The following is a 22,867-nucleotide window of genomic DNA, read 5'->3' on the forward strand; positions in this document are numbered from 1 at the left end:
CCCCCAGTGTGGGGCTCCAACCCATGACCCCAAGATCAGGAATTGCATGTTTTGCTGGTTGAGCCAGGCAGGTGGTCCTATCCTTGTTTTGTGTGTGTGTGTGTGTGTGTGTGTGTGTGTGTTTGAAATTTTGAAACCTGTGTTGGGTTTCTTGTGATCATGAGCACCATAAAGCCCTGAAAAACCTGTCAGGTGTTTTGTGTTTCTTTTACAGACAGCTGATAAGAGGGTCCATTGAAAAGTACATCTTGGGGCGCCTGGGTGGCTCAGCGGGTTAAAGCCTTTGCCTTCAGCTCAGGTCATGATCCCAGAGTCCTGAGATCGAGCCCTGCATCGGGCTCTCTGCTCAGCCGGGAGCCTGCTTCTCTTCCTCTCACTCTCTGCCTACTTGTGATCTCTGTCAAATAAATAAATAAAATCTTAAAAAAAAAAAAAAGAAAAGAAAAGTACATCTCATTCTGGAGTTAGAGATGATGCTACATCAAAGAGCAGGCAGTTGATCCCAGCTGCAGGCAGGAGAGAAGGGCATGCCCAGAAAGCTGCTCTGAAACGAGAAGAGTGTAAGGAAGATGATATTTAGCTGCTTTCCGCACTTTGATTAGCATGTTTCCATCTCCTTGGCCTTGCATAACTGCCTGCCTGGCTACCATCTGCTGAGCTTTTGCTTTTCTTTCTGTTTTTCTTAACGTTATTGCTTTCAATATGTTGCAGTGGCGTAGGGAAAAATAAGAGAACACCAGACTTCTGGGATCTGCCTCTTTCTCTTCAGCCTTCTAATGGAGCTTAGTTCTTCTGCTGCTTGTTTTCTTCAGGTACAAGTACAGAGGACTACTGCACCTGACACAGGATGTTGTCCTTGAAGAAATTAGCAGGAAATAGAGGTTTATAGGAGCTTCTCCTCTGCTGCTCTTGTCTTGGAAACAATTAGAAGTACATTTGCAAAATTTTATTGAAAATAAATGGGAAAAATTATGTTTTATTTTATAGCCCACTTTTCTGGGACAGAACTAGTTTTTTAAAATATTTTACTAATTTATTTGACAGGAAAGGTAGGGAGAGCAGGCACAAACAAGGGGAGCAGCAGTCTCCCCCCTGAGCAAGGAGCCCGACGTGGAGCTAGATTACAGGACCCTAGCTAGGATCAGGGCCTAAGCCAAAGGCAGCCACTTAACTGACTGAGCCATGTAGGTGCCCCCAGAGCTAGTTTTAAATGAAGTAATGAGGAAATGGCCTTTGTAGCTAAATGTTGATTAAGGGGGTGTGAGCTGTGACCCCAAGATCGGAAATAAGAGATCAAACTAAGGAACGAAAAGGGGGACATTCTTTGGATATCTTGTCCTCAAATCTGGGAGACAAGTTATATTTTGTAAAACCAGAGAATGTAGATTTAGGTAATTTTGTGTTAATTTCTCCTGTCTTATTCGCTACGACTTGTCAAATTATGTTATAGCAGTTATGTTAGAGCTCTGGTTATAACATATATGTTTGGACAGAGTTTAATGGGGACCAGCAACATCCCCTGAGAGCCAATTTTGAATATTATTATCCGAATTTAATTTTGTCTTTATTACAAAAGGCAACTTATCCTTTAAGAAGTGTACTCAAACTGTGGCGCCTCGGTGACTCAGTAGGTTAGATGGCTCTCAATTTCAGCTCAGGTCATGATCTCAGGGTCCTGGGGTCGGGTTCTGTGCTTAGTGAGGAGTCTGCTTGAGAATTCACTCTCCATCTCCCTCCCGGTCTCCCCCCTCAAATAAATAAACCTTTTTTTTTTTTTTTTAAAGAAGTATATTCAAGCCCCAAATAATTCTTTTGAAAATATTTGAAATAATGTAAGACAATTAAATCAAGTAGAATGTAAATAATGCTATTTTTATAAGCTCTAAAGACCTAGCACCAATGAAAAGTATGAGTAAAAGAATGGAGTTACTACTGCATATTCAAAGTTTCATCCACCCTTGACATTTCCCTGATAGGTTCAATCATTCACCTGTTGTCTCACCAAACATTTATTGAGTGACTATTAAATGCCAGGTGGCATAGGCAGTGAGTAGAACAGTGTTGTTATCTGTGTCAGTTTTTAGTAATTTCAGAATGTGTTTGAATAAGCAAAGGCTAAGTGTTTGGGTCACAAATACTTAACGACACATAAGTGAGCTACCCTCTCAGGGCCTTATCTACACTCTGCCAGACTGTATGCACATCCCAGGAAGCCTCACTTGAGAGAACAGAATGTGCCTGATACTACCCACATTCTTCTTGTACTTCCCCATCTCGTCTGAAATTTAGTCACCTTAATCACTTTTACTTTAATTTCCCACAATTAAAGTATCAGGCAATTACAGCAAGGGTGTTTTGGCCCTAATGAGCTTTGTAAATATCCAAATACACAGAATATTTATCTTTATGGCAAGTCTGGGTCTGACACTTATGAGATCAGAGGTAAGAGTACAAATGGAGACCAGTGTACCATGCGTGTTATTTGAGTACTATGCTAAATTGTCAGGGTTAGAACACTAAAAAAAGGAAAATCTGTGCTTAACATCACATTGTTTGCAAAACAATACTTTGTTATGTAAGAATCTATTGCATTGGGGTGCCTGGGTGGCTCAGATGGTTGGGCGTCTGCCTTCCATGTCTCCATGATCTCCAGGACCTGGAATCGAGCCTCATGCCAGGGTCCCAGCTCAGTGGAGAATCTGCTTCTCCCTCTCCCTCTCCCCCTGCTTGTGCTCTCTCTCTCCATCTCTGCCTCTGTATCTCTATCAAATGAATAAATAAAATCTTAAAACAACAACAACAACAATCTATTGCATTTGTGCTGGGAGGAAAAATTGAACAAGTTAACTGATTTGTCTTCTCTTACTTAAGCACTCTGCTGCTCAGATTCTGCCTGAACTCCAAAGGAGTCTATCTCTGTTATGGGAAGCTATCCTACACACAGATTTTCACTGCATTTGGAGTTGTGCCTTTTGTTTTGAAGACTTAGGGCAAGAGCTATGAAGAATTGTTTTCTGGGGGGCCTGAATGGTGTTGGGTCATGAGAGAGGGTCTATATGGTTAAGGGACAGAGTTCAGCATCAGATCATCACTGGCAAACGCACCTATTTGTTTTTTTAATAAATTAATGTAATATGTAAGGCCCTTTGAAGTATAAGTCTAGGATAAGGTTTTTCCTCCCGAGATCTAAGCTCGGTAGTGCCTAGTGACGCTAGGATTTTAATGTCAAGCTTATTTGCAGAGAGATCTAGATGGCTGTATTTTTTAGAATTTTTTCAGGATGAAGAAAGATAGTGCTAGACTAATGGTTTAGAGAATAGTAGCAAGTTTCTAAGTTAGACTTTCCCAATGTTATGACAGTGTTATGAAGACTTTTTAAAAAGGAAATAGTAAACATATACGAAATGACGGTGTTATGTAAATGACAGTGTTATGAAGACTTTTTAAAGAAAAGTAAATAGCAAACATATACGAAATGAGTCTAGTGCTGTATAGTGAACCACCATGTCTCCGTTACCTAGGTCCTAACAATTGTTCCAACAATCCTGTTTCATGCATACCTCTATTCATTGTTCCTCCCTCAGTGAGTTATTTTAAAGCAGACTGTTACCTCCTATATATTTCTAAAAGATATTCTTTAAAAAAGATATAATCACAATACCAATATCCACTTATTCCCAATTCAACAAACACTTCACAGTTTTAATCACGTGCAAGGCATTGTGTGGTTTTTGCTTTTGAGGATGAAAACAAGTTTCCACCAAGAAACATGTGTCCTAGTGTTCATTATATCTGAAGTCAGAGCATCTGAGGTGTGATATGAGTGTATATAGTTAAAGCTACACTAAGTCTATTAGTGGGGCTTGGTGTCAAGAACAGCAGACTTCGGATTGAGCCGACCTGGTGACAGTGAACCTGAGACCTCTCCACAAGGGTTTAATTTTTCCCCCTAACCTCTGGAAACCAAGGCATGGGAAGGGGATTTAGTTCATATTGTGCCAGGACGTGTTTAAACTTGTTTCTTTTTCCAAAATGTACAAGTTGCTAAGAGAACTAGAGACTTAAATTAACAAGTCCTGGAAAAGACTTTTTTTTTTTTTTTAAATGCGTGGGTCAGGGAAATTCGTTCCTTTCGGGTCACGTTCCTGCCCCAGCTGGCCTGGTTTGCTAGGGGCGTGCTGGAGGTCAGTGGCTTCCGCAAGGAACTTGGTGCCTGGGTCTCGCGCTGCTCCAGAGACTCTCAGGCGACACTGGGCGTTTCCTCTTTTTCCGGCCTCGGAAAGTTTTGTTTTGGTTCTTAGTTCCATGTCAAGGAAAGGAACCCTACGGACCAAAGGTTTCCCAGTCTCCTCCCGGTGGCCGGAGGCCAAATTTCCCCCATCATAGCTTGACCAGACTTGGTCCCTTCAAGATCCTCCAAGGCCGGGGAAGCGCGTCTTGCGTGGAGGAAGAGAGGAGGCAGTCAGGCTGCCGTATCCACTGCCACTGGCCGGCCCTTTTCCTCGCTCATCCGTGGGCCAGTACCCATCGTACCGCAAAGGGTGCGCGCAGTCTCCCCAGTGACTCCCCAAGAACCCGGTTCTCCACCATTCCCAAGAGAATACTCAATTTGGCCGCGCCCGCGCTGGGTAGAGGGGAGGGTTACTAAAACCCGGGGATAGAATGAAGAGCGCATGCGCAACCAGGCGGTGGCTTTCAAGAGTTCGCCCTGCGGCCGCAGCCGCTAGGTGGCGCATGCGCCCTGGAGGGTGCGGGCCGGTCTCCGGGAGGAAGGCAGCCGCGGCGGCGACGGCGGCGGCGGCGGCGGCGGCTGTGGGGAAAGGCGGGGGAGCCGTGGGGGCCGTGCCCGTGTTTACACAGCGGCGGGCGGGCGCGGACGCGGAACCTGGCGCGGCGACGGCAGGATGGTCATGGCGCATTTCGTCGAAAATTTTTGGGTAAGAGCGGGATGTTGGAAATTGGGTTTTGGGGTGCGAAGCTTTCTCCGCCTGACCTCGGCCTGTGTACAGCGCTCCGGGCGGCGGCGAAGGCTCGGCGGTGAGCTCTAGCGTCCTCGGACCGCCGCCGGCTGGGTCCGGCTTGTATGAAGCCGGGAGGGCTGCGGGCCGCCGGCCGCCAGGTCTCGCAGGCTCGCAGCCCTTGCGGGGACGAGGGCTGTCAGCACGGCCCCTCATCCCGCGGCGGGGACGCTTGGGGGCCGCCCGCCGCCCGCGCTGGGACAAAGCGCCGGATGGGGCGGGAGACGGGACCCGGCCGCGCCGGAGGCTTTGGGCTCCCGGCGCGCTCCACGGCTTGGACGCGGTCGCCGGGCCCGCGGCACGGCCGCCTCCCCCTGCGCGCTGCCAGCGATCGCCGGCCGGAGCTGGGCGGAGGGGGCTCGCCCTCGTCCCGCGCGGCAGCCCCCATCTTAGCCCTTTTGCCCCCCGTGGTTTCCACACGGAGTCCCTTGCGGGCTTGGCCTGGATCAGCACTTCCTCTCGGCCTCGCAGCTCGGCTCTTTGGTCTGCGCCCAGGACTTTGCCTCTGGGCCTGTTCACAAAGCGTGTAAAAGTTGAATTTAATGTAACTGGATTCCTTGGGCTTAAATGCACGAAGACTTCCCCTTGTGTCCTGTGCTCCTTTCCCTTCCTCATTCTTTCCATACCCCTCTTCTTAACTCCGTATTAGTATTAGGTGGTTCTCTGAGAATGACTTCAGTCACCGTGCGGGGTGTTTTTTCTGTATTGTTTGTTGCAATGGGAAGTGCAGTGCAGCCGAGTGCGGGAGAAGGAGCATGTTTACCCCGGTATCTTGGGTCAATCTCATTATAGGTCCTGACAGCTCCAAGTACTACAGCTCCATTTTAGTTAAAATTCAGAAGTAATTAAAGGATTGCTCTTTCAGGGAAGAAGAGGTGTGTCTTAAATTCTTATTTCTAAGTGTATCACGTATGGACTTAGTAATCAAATCAGCTCCTAGTCATTTGGGTTGAATGTTTCTTGTTTTCCGCAAGCGACATAAATACGAGGCATTAGGTTTTTCTTTAAGAAATACCCTTATGGGGCGCCTGGATGGTTTAGTCGTTGGGCATCTGCCTTTGGCTGGGGTCATGATCCCAGGGTGCTGGGATCGAGCCCCGCGTCAGGCTCCCTGCTGAGCGGGAAGCCTGCTTCTCCCTCTCCCCTTCACCTTGCTTGTGTTTCCTCTCTCCCTCTCTCTCTCTCTCTGTCAAATAAAAAATATTTAATGAAGTTACAGTTCACATACTATACACTCAGTTAAGTGTACAATTCAGGGGTTTTTCGTCTGTGCAGTTACGTCACCACATCAATTTAGAACAGTATCATTACCTCAGAAAGAATCTCTGTATCCATAAGCAGTCATTACCTCCTTCGCCCCTAACTCAGCCTAGGCAGTTTACTAATCTATAAATTTTTGCCAAAGAGATTGGTCTCTTGTGGACATATATAAATGGGATCATATGTGTTATCCTTTATTGGCTTCTTTTCCTTAGCGTGTTTCCACACTTCACCCGTGATACGGCATGTATCAGTACTTAGTTGCATTTTATGGCCAAACATTCCATTGTGTGTGTATACCACATTTATCTCTTCATCAGTGATAGACGTTTGGTTGTTTCCACTTTTGGGCTGTTATGAATAATAAATACTGCTATGAACATTTTTGTACAGGTTTTTGTGTGGAAATGTTTTCATTTCTTTTGGGAATGGAATTGCTGGGTCATGTTGTTACTCTTTAACATTTTGAAAAACTGCCAAACTGTTTTCCAAAGTGACTGCATGGTTTACAATCCCACTAACAATGTCTGATGTTCCAATTTTTCTGCATGCTGGATAACACTTGTTATCAGTCTTATTGTAGTGGATGGGTGTGAAGTAATACCTCTTTGTGGGTTTGATTTCCATTTCTCTGATGGCTAATGTTGAACATCTCTTCATGTGCTTTTAAAAATATTTTTAGAGAAATACCTTTTTAGATTCATTGCCCATTTTTAGATTAGGTTATTTGTGTTTTTATTATTGAATTGCAAGAGTTTTTGTATATTCTGGGTAGTCTTTTATCAGATACATGATTTTGTAAACATTTTCTTCTGTTTTGTGGGCTTTTTTCTTGATGCTGTCCTTTTTGAAAACTTATTTGTTTTTAAAAGTTATTATTATTTTAAAAGATTTTATTTATTTGAGAGAGAGAGATCACAAATAGGCAGAGAGGCAGGTAGAGAGAGAGAGGGGAAGCAGGCTTTCTGCTGAGCAGAGAGCCCGACGTGGGGCTCTATCCCAGGACGCTGAGACCATGACCTGAGCTGAAGGCAGAGGCTTAACCCACTGAGCCACCCAGGTGCCCCTTAAAAGTTATTTTTAATTGAAGTATATAGTTGATGTATAATATTAGCTTCAGGTGTACGATGTTCAACAATTACATATATTATGACATGCTCACCAGTGTAAGTGCCATTACTGTCTTACAGTATTACAGTATTATTGACTCTATTTCCTATGCTGTACTTTTCATCCTTGTGACTTATTTTATAGCAGTAGGTTTGTACCTCTTAATCATCTATTTCACCTATCCCCACTGTCCCCCCAAACCACCCGTTTTTTCTCTTTATGAGTGTTTCCGTTTTTTGTACATATGTTTTTTAGATTTCATATATAAGTGAAGTCATACAGTATTTGTCTTTTTCTGTCTAACTTGTTTCACTTAGCATAATATACTCTGTGTCCATCTGTGTCAGAAATGGCAAGATCACATTCTTTTTTATGGCTGAGTTGTCCATTGTGTATGTGTACCACAGCTCCTTTATTCATCTATGAATGGACACTTAGGTTGCTTTCATATATGTTGGTGATTGTAAATAATGCTGCAGTAGACATAGGGGTTCATATACCTTTTTGAATTCATGTTTTCATTTTCTTCAGGTACATATCCAGAGGTGGAATTACTGGATTTTATGGTATTTTCTTTTTTTTTGTTGTTTAAGATTTTATTTATTTATCTGACAGAGACACAGCAAGAGAGGGAACACAAGCAGGGGGAGTGGGAGAGGGAGAAGCAGGCTTCCCGCTGAACAGGAAGCCCGATGTGGGGTTTCATCCCAGAACCCTGGGATCATGTCCTGAGCTGAAGGCAGATACTTAATGACTGAGCCACGCAGGTGCCCTAATTTTATGGTATTTCTATGTATATATTATATTTCTATATATCTATATTATTATATATTATATATATCTATGGAGATATATATCTATGGAGATATATATCTATGGAGATATATATCTATGGAAGTATATATATATAATATATATAATATTTGAAATAATATTTTCCACAGTGGCTACACAAATTTACATTCTCACCAACAGTGTGGGACTGTTTCCTTTTCTCCACAACCTTGCTGACACTTGTTATTTCTTTTTGATAGTAACCGTTCCAACTTGTGTGAGGTAATTTGATATTGTCCTTTGAAGCATCAGAGTTTTAAATTTAGAAGTCCAGTTAATTTATTTGTTATTACTTATGCTTTTATTGTTTAAGACGTTTTTCCTAATCCATGGTCACAAAGATTTACTTGTGTTTTCTTCTACGGGTTTTATAGTTTTAGTTCTTATATTTAGGCCTGTGATCCATTTGAAGTCAGTTTTTGTGTGTGGTGCCAAGAGGAGGTTCAGCTTCATTCTTTTGCATGGATATGTAGTCTCAGTACCTTTGTTGAAGGGCTCCTCTTTCTCTGTTAAATACTCTTGACACCCTTGTCAAAAATCAGTTGACCATAGATGTATGGGTTTATTTCTTGATTTTTAATTGTATTCCATTGTCTGCCCTTACACTAGTCCTACACTGTTTTGATTACTATGGCTTTGTAGTAAGTTTGGCATCAGGAAGTGAGAGTTTTCTAGATTTGGTCTTCCTTTTCAAGATTATTTTGCCTATTCTAGGTCCCTTGCCATTTCTGTATGAATTTTAGGTGTTAGCCTATCAGTTTAATTAGTTTATTAATTTAGGTATAGTTGATGTATATAACCTATCAGTTTTAGACTTCAGGTTTTAGGCAACTTATAAAACTATTAAATTGGATTTAAAATTGGCATCCCAAAATGTTTTGCTTTATTTTATTTTATTTTTTAAATAATCTTTACACCCCATGTGGGGTTCAAACTCATGACCCCAAGATTAAGCATGCTCTTCAAACTGAACCAAGCAGGTGCCTCTTGAATGTCTTTTGATGGATGAATGTGTTCTTGGGGTTACTGGGTTCCTCAGTCGATTAAACATTTTAAGCATCTGCCTTCAGCTCAAGTCATGATCCCAGGGTCCTGGACTCGAGTTCCATACCAGGCTCTTTGCTCAGCATGGAGTCTGCTTTTCCCTCTGCTGGCAGCTCCCTCTGCTGGCAGCTCCCCCTGCTTGTGTGTGCTTTTGTGCATGCTTGTGCGCTCTATTTCTCTGACAAGTAAATAAATAAATAAAATCTTAAGAAGAAAGAATGTGTTCTTGATGCTTGCTGACTTACTTCCAAATTGTATATTAAGGTGTTTTTTTTTTTCAGAAATTGAAGTATAGTTTACTGCAAATTGTACATTAGCATTTTAAAGTTACTTTTGTTTCTGTTAATTGAGCTTTGAATATAGCCTTGTCTAATGATTTTTGGCTGTTATGAATAATGCTTTCTACAAACATTCTTTTATCAGTTTTTGGGTGCCCCTTGTTGTCCTTTTTAAGGGAGGAACAGGAATGAATTTGGATATCTGAAGTCTAGAGAAAACTTCTAGTCTAATTTATGTTTTTGTCTTTTCACTTTACCACTATTGAACACAAACAGTTAAAATAGATTTCATTTTATTTATTTCCAAGCCTGGAATTAGGGCTGAAAACTCTAAATTAAATATAAAAGCTTTATAAAAAGTTCCAAAGGAGGACTAAATGAAGTAGGGAAAACTAAGAACAAGAACTAAATAACTTCAGAGAATTTAATAATTGTCTAAGACAACTTAAAAATTTATATATTTTAGGATCATTTATAACTTCTTAAAACAGAAATTACAATATTAGTTTCACTCTTCTCCTCTAATATTTAAAGTAGCACTGTCAGGTCAAATAAAACTTGTCCAAGTGAGGTAATGGGAAACTTCAAAGTTTTAAGTTTCTAACCAAACAACTTATTAATTGTTGTTTTCCCTACATATAAAAAGACAAACCTTTTTGTTGTGGCATTTGTTAGAGGAAAGTTTGAATCATTCAAACTATTTTCAAGGCCTTTTGAAAGTAGCACATCCTGCCTTTTTCTTTAAGGTATGGTTTTTCTTAACTAAAATGGTATGCTACATTACGAATTACTTAATATTATACTTTGAAGAGAAAAACGTATTTAAAACTTCCTATACAACAGGTGGTTTGTTGCTGATAAGTCATTTTTTGCCACAAAGTATAGTGCCTTTGATAATAAAGTTGAAAATGTTTTTCTTCTTCATTAAAATTGGATAACAAAATTAATTTTGATAGAATTCCACACTATTGCCTTGGTATATAAAACAGTTGTTAGTCCAAAAGATAATGTAACTTAACTTTTTTTGCTAATATTATAGTAAGTATCTCTGTACACCATTTCTCAGAGTAGGGTACTAATTTATAGTGCTCTTGAGATTGTGTCAGCATTGCACTGTAGTAATTAAAATGGCTTTATGTTTTCATATAAACCCAGATTATTTAAATGAGGAGTTAAATTTTGAAAAATATATGCTTTTTTATGTATAATTAACATACAGTGTTATATTAGTTTCAGGTGTACAGTATACCGATTCAGCAATTCTATACATTACTCAGTTCTCATCATAAGTGTACTCTTTATCCCCATCACTATTTCCCCCATCCCCACACTAACCTCCCCTCTGGTAACCAGCAGTTTGTTCTCTATAATGAAAAGTCTGTTTTTTTGGTGTTTCTCTTTGTTTGTTTTGTTTTGTTTGTTAAATTCCACATATGAATTAAGTCATATGGTATTTGTTTTTCTCTGAGTTATTTCACTTAGCATTATATACCCTAGGTCCATCCATGTTTTTGCGAATGGCAAGATTTCATTCTTTTTTTTATGGCTAAGTAATATTCCATAGTATATATTCATCTTCTTTTATCTGTTCATCTATATAGATGGACCTTTGGGTTCCTTACATATTTTGGCTATTGTAAATAATGCTGCAATAAACATAGGGCTAATGCTTATATTTTTTTGAATTAGTGTTTTCATATTCTTTGGGTAAATACCTAGTAGTAGAATTACTGGATTATATGGTAATTCTATTTTTAACTTTTTAAGGAATCTCCATAGGGTTTTCCGCAATGGCTGAACCACGTTGCATTCTCATCAACAGTGCATGAGAGTGCCTTTTTCTCCACATCTTTTGTGTTTTTGATTTTAGCCATTCTGACTGGTGTGATGTGATAACTCATTGTGGGTTTTTTTTTTTTAAAGATTTTATTTATTTATTTGACAGAGAGATCACAAATAGGCAGAGAGGCAGGCAGAGAGAGGAGGAAGCAGGCTCCCCACTGAGTGAAGAGCCCGAGATCAATCCCAGGACCCCGAGATCACGACCCAAGCCGAAGGCAGAGGCTTTAACCCACTGAGCCACCCAGGCACCCCCCCCCCTTTTTTTTTTTAAGATTTTATTTTTTTATTTGAGAGAGACAGAGAGAGAACGTGAGTGGGAGGAGGGGCAGAAGGAGAAGGTTGCCCAAGGACACTCTGCACCCAGCCTGGAGCCTGCTACAGGGCTTGATTCCACAACCCCAAGACCATGACCTGAGCTGAAATTAAGAGTCAGAATGCTCAGCTGACTGAGCTACCCAGGCACCCCCTCATTGTGGTTTTGATTTGCATTTCCTTGATGATGAGTGATATTGAGCATATTTTCATGTGTCTGTGGCCATCTGTATATTTTCTCTGGAGAAATGTCTGTTCATGTCTTCTGATTTTTTAATTGGATTATTTTTTGTTTTTCGTGTTGAGTTGTATAAGTTCTTTATGCATTTTGGATACTAACCTCTTAAAAATTTATTTTTTTAAGGAATGGATTTCATTGGTGATAGTTATTTAAGGGGAAAAATAAAACATACCTGATTTAAATACCTTATAAACTTTATTTTATATAATAATCCTGATGTGTATAAAATAGTAAGCATTCTCCCGAAGACATCAAGTATTCTTTACCATATATCACATTATAATGAGCTGACATTTTTAGTTAGGTGACCTTTTCCAAAAATTATTTCCAGTCAGCACATCAAGAATGAAATAATTATCTTGGGTGTTTTTATCCTGAAGTATTTCTTTGTTTCTTGTCTTTGTTTCTTTTATTGTTTAACCAGTACAGAAGTATTGTCTGTTGGTTTCATTGGCATTGTCATGCTTTACTTCTAAATAAAATTGGAGCACTTGGTTATATTTCCAAAATTTGATCGATCATTTACATGGATAAACTGGGAGGATTAAAATTTTTTTAAAAACCTGGAATTGGGGGGTATCTGGGTGGCTCAGTGGGTTAAGCCTCTGCCTTCGGCTCAGGGTCATGCTCTCAGGGTCCTGGGATCAAGCCTTGCATTGGTCTCTGCTCAGCGGGGAGCCTGCTTCCCCCTCTATCTCTGCCTGTTGCTCTGCTTACTTATGATTTCTCTCTCTCTGTCAAATAAATAAATAAAATCTTTAAAAAAAAAACCCTGGAATTGCTATTAATAGGACTTTGAAGTGCAAAACATTGTATTTTTGCTTGATTTAAAAAAAAAGATTTTATTTATTTATTTGACAGAGAGATCACAAGTAGGCCAAGAGGTAGGCAGAAAGGGAGAGGGAAGCAGGCTCTCTGCTGAGCAGAGAGCCCTATGCAGGGCTCAATCCCAGGACCCTGAGATCATGACCTGAGCGGAAAGCAGAGGCTTAACCCACTGAGCCACCCAGGTGCCCCTGCTTGATTTTTTTGTAATCTAAATTTTTTTTTTTTTAGATTTTATTTATTTATTCGACAGAGAGAGATCATAAGTAGGCATAGAGGCAGGCAGAGAGAGAGAGAGAGGAGGAAGCAGGCTCTCCGCAGAGCAGAGAGCCCGATGTGGGGCTCGATCCCGGGACTCTGAGATCATGACCCAAGCTGAAGGCAGAGGCCCAACCCACTGAGCCACCCAGGCCCCTGTAATCTAAATTTAATATCCTAGGGAGACTAACACCTAACACCTATACATACACTCACACACATGTATTCTTGGGGGTATAACCCATATGCAAATTGAAATATATATATTTTTAGAAAACTAGTTGAGGTAATCATAGATACCCAGATTATAGACTTTCTTTTTATTACTTGAAATTTCCAAATACTGCTTATGATACGATCCCATTGGGTGGTACACTGAAATTTAAGACGTGTATATGTATGCATATTTACATATTACATTAATTAAAAGATTTGCAAAATTTATGTGGTTCAGTATTCAAAAAGTACCAAAGGGAACACAGTATAAAATCTTATTCTTTTTTCCTCAGTCTCCAAGATCTCCACAAAGGCAGTAACTGTTAACCAGTTTTACATAGCTTTCCAGAGATGATCTCTGTATATAAACAAGGAAATTATAAACACTAAGAATGTGTGGTTGTTTAGTTGTTAGCGAGTTATCCATGCCCAAATTGTTTCCAACTGCAACAAGCTAGGAAAATGTGAACTACAGATTCATCTAAGTTGGTTCAAATAGACTTGACAGATAGACATTATAAAATCAGCATTTTAGATGGCAGTAAATTTTATTGTGAGGCCCTTAGAATTTTTGGGGGGTGGAATGGTGTTCCATTTGGGGGGTTTTGTATTTTTGCTTTAATTGTAGGAGAAATTTGAAAGTGAGAAATTGATACTGATTTAATCTGTGTAAATTCAGCTCAGGGGAGGGATTTTAGAACGTTGACATGGAAAGGATAAAAATTTGCTGTCTGGGTTCTTTTGTAGCCATGCACACTAAATCCTCATTGCTCTAATAACTACTTAAGTTATTTAGGCAAAGGCATGGGAGAACAGGTATTCTTTATGTCATCGTACACACTTGGCTAGCATAAGCTTTTTGGAAGTAGTTTTTTGAGTACTGTTTCTTGAGGTTACCATCCTAATTTGACAATTCTAAAACATTTAACAAAAGCACCCTAAGAGGGACGCCTGGGTGGCTCAGTCTGTTTAAGGGTCTGCCTTTGGCTCAGGTCATGATCCAGCATCCTGGGATTGAGTTCCGCATCGGGCTCCTTGCTCAGCAGGAAGTCTGGTTCTCCCTCTGCCTGCTCTCTCTCTCTGTCAAATGAATAAATAAAATCTTAAAAAAAAAAAAAAAGCACCCTAAGAAATCCATATAGAAATATGGTGCCATGGAGATGTAAAGAGAATAAAGGTTTGATTTTCAGTTTACCTAGTGTGGAAAGATGACAGAATATTACAGTTGGAAGAATATTAGTAGCAGTTTGGTCCACAGAGATGAGCATAAGTTGGTCAGATGTGGGGGAGAAATAAAAACAGTACAACAGAAGCTGAGACCTAAAATGGTAACTATTGGTTAAGTTGCTAGAGAATATTGTTGGGATAGCCAGATTCAGAGGATTAAATTAAGAAATGATTAGTGAACTGTAGGATGAATTTGAGACACACAAGTCCATTAGTTCTATCAGGAACATGCTCCTTCCTTGATGGAACAGCAGGAATAAAGGTTACAGAAGATAGGAGAAGCATGTTTGCTTGCATATAGGGATAAGATGGGAAGGTACAATATAAGTAGAGCAAATTGGTGATGCTGGACCTTAATACTAAGAAGTGTTAGTTTTTATTTGGTTGAAACAAGAGCAGTGAAGGTGGCTTTCTTTTTTAATTTTAACCATTGTTATGTGATAGATAGAACAGAGAGTACAGAAGAAAAATTATATATAGCTTTTCCCTGTGTCCGCTGAGATTTTCTTTAGAAATACAACATGCATAGTGGGTTCTGCTGTATTGTCTGTAGCTTGGTATTTTCAAATGATAATTGCCATCAAACATTTTTCTCATATGATTAAGTATTCTTTGAAAATATTTGGTAGTGACTTTCATAGGTTTCCATGGAGTAAATAGGTAATTTTTAAAACTGCTCCTAAAAAACTTTAAGGTTTTTTTTTTTCATTTATGAATTAGGAGGAGATTTAACTATTAATATGAACAAGATGTCAGTTTAAGAAGGTAGCCTTTTCCTTTGAAGGTACAGATTGGAGAGTTTTTGAGAAAGCTGAAATTGTTTTTATTTTTTTATTTTGAGATTAATGAAAATTATATTCATTTACAGTATATTACAGAAAATTTGAAAGTTATAAGACAAAAAAATTATCCTCTTTTCTTCTCCTATTTTTGTTGAAGCCATGAAATATCTTTTAGGTGGCTTTACAGATTTAATTTACTGGAAGAAATGAGTTGTAACTGAAGACATTAGGGAGTATTTGAGGGGTTAGAAATAATTTCTTTAATGTGATAAGGTTTATTTTCTCAGTCAACCAACAAATGTGTTTGAGTGACTTCTTCACCTGCAGCAAGTAGTTCTTACTGCTGAGCAGTGCTTGTTTTACATCTTCAATCACTGTTTTCTGCTTTAAAAACATCTTGTAAATGGTTCTGTAGAATAGTTTTGATGATCATGTGTGAAAATTTCAATGTATAAATAGAAGGTTGACTAGAAGAGATTATAACTTGTGGTTAAATGTGCTATTTACTTATAGAAAAACTGCTTACGTAAGAACTAGAGCAAAAGGAAAATGTAGAGCGGTAGGAAGTGATGATATTTATTTATTACCTTTGAGGCGGTTTGAGGTTGAGAGGAAGGTTAGGCATGTTATTTGCTGTTCACATGACAGCACCTTCTGACCCTTTGATCCCCTTCCAAAAATTTTTAAAAAGATTTAAAAAGGAACAAGGTAAAATAAACATCAATTCATAGAGTGATTGTACAGTATACACTATCTCCTGCCTGTTTTCTAGAATCTTGGAGTCATCAGAAGTGAATGATATCCATACTTTTTGTTTTTAGTGTTTAATTTACTGTTGCTCTTAAAAGGTTCTTTGAAGGAGAAGTTTCAAACCATTAACTAAAAATCTCTGGGATTTATAGCTTTGTGTTTTTCCATTATTACTATTCATGGGTCTTAAGAAACCAAGGTACATTAAACAGTTCCATTTTCATTAAAATAGGCATTTCATAGCTTTGTTAATAGAGATGCACTTTTTCTTCAAGTGGGGAGTTGTTAGGTTGTATTTTATATTTATTTAAATAAATGCCTTTGAGTTTCCAAAATAGGTTTGATGACGTAGTCAAACTTTTTAACTTGAAATTTCAGGTATGTCTTGTAGATTCTAAATTAGACTAAAAAAAATCTGAGTATTTCCAGTGACTTGGTGACCTTACTTATAACTTAACTATCTTTTTAGCTAAATTTTAGTTCAGTTGATAATTTTAAGTGCAAAACTATGCATGGTGTGATCTCATTTTCCTATTAAAAAGTAACGTGTTACTCTATGAATGGGAAAAGGAATCTGGATTGTTAAACATCAGACGTGCCCGATGCGGGGCTCGATCCCAGGACCCTGAGATCATGACCTGAGCCGAAGGCAGAGGCTTTAACCCACTGAGCCACCCAGGCGCCCCTAAACATCAGACTGTTAAGTGCTGTCAAATTAGAGCAGTAAGAGGAAACAATAGGTCCTGAGAAGTTTGTGTTTTCTTAACGGACTTGTATAGTTCTGGACTAAACATCTTCAAAGGATGATAAGATTTTTTTTTTCTACTTCCTATTAGGAATTATTTCAAAGATTTTTAAACTTGTTTATATAGGATTATAAGAAGATTTTGTTTGCCCCAGGCCACAATCATTGGACTTTTATGAAAGTACTATCTCTTTTTAAAATGCATGGAGACCAGCAGGTAGAAGATCCTATCTTAGTTAAGTCTTCAAAATAATTGTCTTCCTTGTGTCAGCAGTGGTGTTAATAGCAGCTATGGTCAGTTAATAGTGCAAATCTCTCTGTAAGAATTAATTGATTGAAATAGGTGAAAATACCTGCTCATGCCTTTAACAAGTTTATCATGATATATTTAATATATTGTGCAATTCACTTAAAGTGTACAGTTCAATGGTTTTGGGTAATACAGATAGGTGCATCCATCATCACAGTCAATTTTAAAACATTTTCATTACCTCAAAAAGAAAACCTGTACCTTTTATCACCTCCTACCTTACAGCCCTTCTCCCTAGCAGCCCACTCATCTACTTTCTATCTCAGTGTATTTGCTTATCCTGGACATTTCATATAAATAGAATCCTACAATATCTACTCTCTTGTGTCTGATTTCTTTAACTTAGTGAAATATTTATGATGTTCATTCATTAAGTCACATGTATCAGTGTTTGTTTCTTTTTATTGCTGAGTTTTATTTTATGGGTATACTCTATTTTGTCTTTTTATTCACTGGTTGATGGATATTTAGGTTGTTTCTAACGTTAAACAACTGGGTAATGGACATTAAGTTGTCCTAGCATTAGGTTATTTTTGGCTGTTTTGGTAATTAATTGTGTCCTGCTTTTTTCCATTGACAGTATATCTGGGCAAATTTTTAAAATTAACAGTTAAAAATCTGCATTTTTTTAAACTGTAGTCTTTTAAAAAAACACCATATATATTTTTTATTGTAGTATATATGTCATTTACTTAACCAGTAATATTAGTGGATTTTTAAAATTTTTTTCACTGTTATAAATAGTACTCCAGTAAATATTCTTCCACATTTATTTTTGTATGTGTGTTTGTGTAGTATAGATTCTTAAAAGTAGAATTGCTGGATCAAAGGGCATAAATATTTACAGTTTTAGTAAAATATTAGAGACCAGAAGACATGTTTAGTCGTAGTTCTATTTGATAATAAAGGTCTGTTGTCAAGTTATTTGTGCGTTCATCATGTATTCGTAGTTAGCCAGGAAAACAAGTTCTTGCTTGAGTTAACAGAATATGTTAAAGGAAAAAAATATTTTTGTGTTGGAAATAAGAAAAACATAGCCACTTCAAGGTCTCAGGTGATAAAATGGATATGCAATTCAGTAATACTTTTTGCTATTTTACTTTTCTTTGAACTAGAGCCACCTACTAAAAATGTCAGTGGCTGCTGTAAAAATGGTAGCACCTTGTGGAGGTACTTCTAGTTAAAAAAAATACTGGGTAATCTCAAACAGTGGCAGAATTATAATCTGTTAAGATTGTCAGTTTCAAGGGTGGTATCTCCCTGTTTCACCAGAATTTTCAGTGTTTTGTGCAGGTGAAGACACTGAAGCCAAATGGGTCTAAACCTGAGCTCCACTGCTCTGTGTTCTTTATTTTTTGATATATAAATGTGTATATGTTTAATATTTAGTCATCTGTTATCAAAGCTATAAATTAAGTTTTTGACAAGGTAACAATACGACTTGCATTCTTTATTGGACACTTTGAAATTTTTTTTTAGACTAAGTTGTATGTGTTTATGTGTGTGTGTGTAGAGAGAGTGCAGTAGTGCATTTGAAGTAGTAAAATTTTTGCTTAGTTTGTGCTAAAGGAAAGTTCATGAGTAGTAAATATTTGTGTTAATAATAATAAGTTTGTGAAATTATTAAAGAATAGTGCCTGGAGTCAGATTCAAGTTTTTTGACTTCAGTAAATGAATGAAGCCCTAAATAGGAAGAAATGACAAGTGGATTTGTAATCATGTAGGGTGTTTGTTTTTAGTGGTTAGTGCCTTCTGAGGCAGGCTTCTTCTATATCACATCCTTATTAGAATGAGTTTTCCTTGTCTTTCCAAGTGAAGACCTGAGGGATGGAATAGCTAGCACTATTTCCCAGGGTGTGTTATTGCTGCTTTATTAATATTGTTATATTGTATTAAATTAATAATCCTCATTTCATTATTGGGAATTTTAATTAATATGTTATTTGGATATCTCAAGTTCCTGGATAAAGAGCTTACTTCAGGACTTCTTAATAAAAACCCAGATTTCTGAATATAATTTAACCTTTTCTTGGTTGCTTAACATTTTTAATACTTTAACAGTGAAGCAAAATGCTCAGGACCTTATTGCTCCAATTACTAGTGGTTTCCAAGTTCTCATCTCCTTTAAAAAAAATTTTTTTTTCTTTCTCTTGTAAGCCTGGTAAATAGTATTTCTAATAGTCTTTGTGCCGGGGCACCTGGGTGGCTCAGTGGGTTAAAGCCTTTGCCTTCGGCTCAGGTCATGATCCCAGAGTCCTGGGATCAAGCCCGCCATCCCATCGGGCTCTCTGCTTGGCGGGGAGCCTGCTTCCTCCTCTCTCTCTGCCTGCTTCTTTGCCTCCTTGTGATCTCTGTCTGTCAAATAAATAAATAAATATTAAAAAAAAAAAAAGTCTTTGTGCCTGTTTGAATAGCTCTTTATTCCCAACTCGCTTCTAATTTGAATATGCGTAATGCACATTGGGAACCCAGGTAACCTGACTGGTTAGATATTTTTTTAAAGATAGATATTTATTTATTTGAGAGTGAGAGAGTGAGTGAGTGTGAGCACAAGTAGGAGTGGGGGGAGGGGCAGAGGAAGAAGGAGAGGCAGACTTTCTGCTCAGCAGGGAACACAACCCCAGCTGAAGCAAACACTTAACCAACTGAGCCACCCAGGTGCCCCCCAAATATGACATTTTATTCTATTTTTTTAAAAGATTTTCTTTGTTTATGAGAGAGAGAGAGAGAGAGAGAGCATGGGGGGAGGGTAGAGGAAGAGGGAGAACCAGGCTCGCTGCTGAGCAGGCAGTCCCACATGGGGCTCCATCCCAGGACCCCAGGATCATGACCTGAGCTGAAGGCAGATGCTTAACTGACTGAGCCACCCAGAGTTTCCACCAAATATGACATTTTAATTTATCATATATATGGCAAAATAATTTTATGTTCGTTTACAAGCTTGTTAGAGATCACTTCAGCATAACTGGAAGTTTCTGTGTTTCCTGTTTTTGGCAAACTGTGAAAAAATTAGGGTTCATATTGTGTAATTCTTGCTTATTATATTGCTATTTCCAGCAAAGATACTGAATTCTTCATTATGTTATTTTCACTGAAGAAGAAGAAAAACTGCCAATTGCAGAGAGAGTTATTGAGCTTAGTTTATTCATAGTTGTTTAAGTTTACTAAAAGATGGATTAGTTATTATAAACATTTTGTGGTATTGAATGTGTAAGTGATTAGTAATGGGCTGTCTTGACTCGAAAGTCAAGATTTACTTATTTTATTTTTTATTTTTATTTATTTATTTATTTAAAGATTTTATTTATTTGACAGAGAGACAGCAAGAGAAGGCACATAAGCAGGGGGAGTGGAAGAGGGAGAAGCAGGCCTTCTGCTGAGCAGGGAGCCCAGTGCAAGGCTAGATCCCAGGACCGTGGGATCATGACCCAAACCAAAGGCAGGCGCTTAACGACAGCCACCCAACGACTGAGCCACCTAGGCGCCCCGAGATTTACTTGTTTTAAAGCAGGGACTCTGCCTGAATAATCAGGAATCCCTTAGTTCATGTTGAAGGAATTGAAATGGGATTGATAATGTATTTTAAAAGATCCATGGTTACCTTTTCTAAATTATTCTGCATGTTATTTTTTAAAATTTCAGACAATTTCACTAATAAACTCACATGAGTGATTATAAAATGTGTGCATGTGTGTTTAATGTGTGTATATGTATATATAATAAATTGTAAACTTTGTCAAACTGCATCATATTCCTTTGATACAGTTTGGAGTCCTATAATGAGCAACATTGGTTTAATTAACTCCAATGCTCACCTGAGCATTAGAGTTGCATATTGGTTAATATTGGTTGTTCTTAAGTCGTTTTGATCTTTTTTTGTTGTTAAACTAAAAATCTTCTTCAATTTTAGGGGGAAAAAAATAGTGGCTTTGATGTCCTTTACCATAACATGAAACATGGACAGATATCAACAAAAGAACTAGCAGATTTTGTGAGAGAAAGGTATGTATTTTTTTAATAAGTAATTTAACAGTTTGACTTAAATTTTAGAATATAAATGAGAAAAAAAATTATTTTTGAGAGTGCATGCTCTAGTTAGGGGGGAATGAGAGAGAGAGAATCTTTTTTTTTTTTTTTTTAAAGATTTTATTTATTTATTTGACAGAGAGAAATCACAAGTAGGCAGAGAGGCAGGCAGAGAGAGAGAGGAGGAAGCAGGCTCCCCGCTGAGCAGAAAGCCCGATGTGGGGCTCGAACCCAGGACCTGGGATCATGACCTGAGCCGAAGGCAGCGGCCCAACCCACTGAGCCACCCAGGCGCCCCGAGAGAGAGAGAGAATCTTATGCAGGCTCCTAGTGTAAAGCCAGAGGAGGGGTTCAGTCTCAAGACTCTGAGATCACAACCTGAGCGAAAATCAAGAGTCAGATACTTAACCAACTGAGCCACCCAGATGCCCCAGAAAATTTTAGTTAGATCTGGATTAAAATAAGTATACTCTTGAAAAGTGTACTATTATATATTTTAAAGTAGTGTGGTTATCTAGCGGCTACACACTAAGGACTGCATAGTGACTCCAGGGAATATTGCTGAACTCCTGGTTTGTATTCATTGTTTATAAATATCATTACAAATGATATAAATATAAATACATAAATAAATGGAATTTTGTAGGATAAAATACTATCATTTCTTTAAACAAACATGTCATTAAACATACTAAAATAATTTGAAAAGTCTAAGGTTTTTGAATTTGTAGTTTAATTATGTATTATTTGTTTACTTATTTATTTAAATTTTAAGTAGACTCTGTGCCCATTGTGGGGCTTGAACTCACAACCCCGAGATCGAGTTGCATGCTCTACCAACTGAGCCAGGCATGTGCCCCTCTAAGTTTTATTTTAAAGAAGTATAAGTATATATTTTTAAATTCTGCAAGTTTATAAAAAAGTGATTGTCTTTAAGACTCTTAGAATATAGTCATCAATTTAAAAACTTAAAAATTAATGTAATTTGATTTGATTAAAGCTTTTTTTGTGGCTAGGCCCACTTGGTAATTTTTATAGGAGCACACTTAAGAGGTAAAGAGTTTACCTTAGTAATGGGGGATATGTGTGTGTTTGTGTGTATGCGTTTTTAAGATTTTATTTATTTATTTGAGGGAGCATAAGCAGAGTGAAGGGCAGAGGGAGAAGCAGACTCCCTGCTGAGCACAGAGCCCCATGTGGGGCTCAATCTGGGGACTCTAGGATCATGACCTGACTGAGGGCAGATGCTTAACCAACTGAGTCACCCAGGAGCCCCAGGGATATTTTGCTTTTAGATATAATACTTCCGTTTTGGGGGGTACCTGACTGTCTCAGTTGTTGGGGCATGCTGCTCTCAGTCTCAGGGGCATGAGTTCTAGCCCCGTGTTGGGCGTAGAGGTTACTTAAGAAAAACCCCAAAATACAGCACTCCATTCATTTATTCTTTCAATAATAAATATCCCATGTGTGCTGTGTGCTAGGCACTGGTCTGGATTCTGGGAATATAGGGGTTAAGATAGAGCTGCTGTCATCATAGAATTTACCAGAACCTAGGAATTGGGGAACAAGGTTTTTTTATGTAAGACCAATCCTCTTTTCTCTTTCACTTCTCTTTTGGAGTTAAGAGGGAGTCCAGAAGCTCTAAGTGCTGTGGATAAAGCTCTCCTTCATTGGCTTCTGCATCATCCTTGGCAGGAATAAAGAAGAGGTCTCACAGTGCTGTGTCTCCTGGCATGTCCTGTTCTCCCCCAGCACTAACATCACTAACTATAACTACTTTGAAATCATC

At 38.5% G+C, this 22,867-nt stretch overlaps 1 protein-coding gene across 1 annotated transcript in view; it reads left to right on the top strand.

The window, feature by feature from the left end:
* Nucleotides 1-4,763: 4,763 nt before the first annotated feature.
* Nucleotides 4,764-22,867, top strand: part of FCHO2 (FCH and mu domain containing endocytic adaptor 2) — a 169,438-nt gene continuing 151,334 nt past the window's right edge. Inside the window, exons 1-2 of the mRNA XM_047729321.1 lie at nt 4,764-4,937; nt 20,963-21,054. Of these exons, the coding sequence (XP_047585277.1) occupies nt 4,905-4,937; nt 20,963-21,054 (125 nt within the window). The 5' untranslated portion in view covers nt 4,764-4,904. The remainder of the gene's footprint in view (nt 4,938-20,962; nt 21,055-22,867) is intronic.

Source organism: Lutra lutra, chromosome 5 (genome assembly GCF_902655055.1).
Source record: "Lutra lutra chromosome 5, mLutLut1.2, whole genome shotgun sequence".
NCBI lineage: Eukaryota > Metazoa > Chordata > Mammalia > Carnivora > Mustelidae > Lutra > Lutra lutra.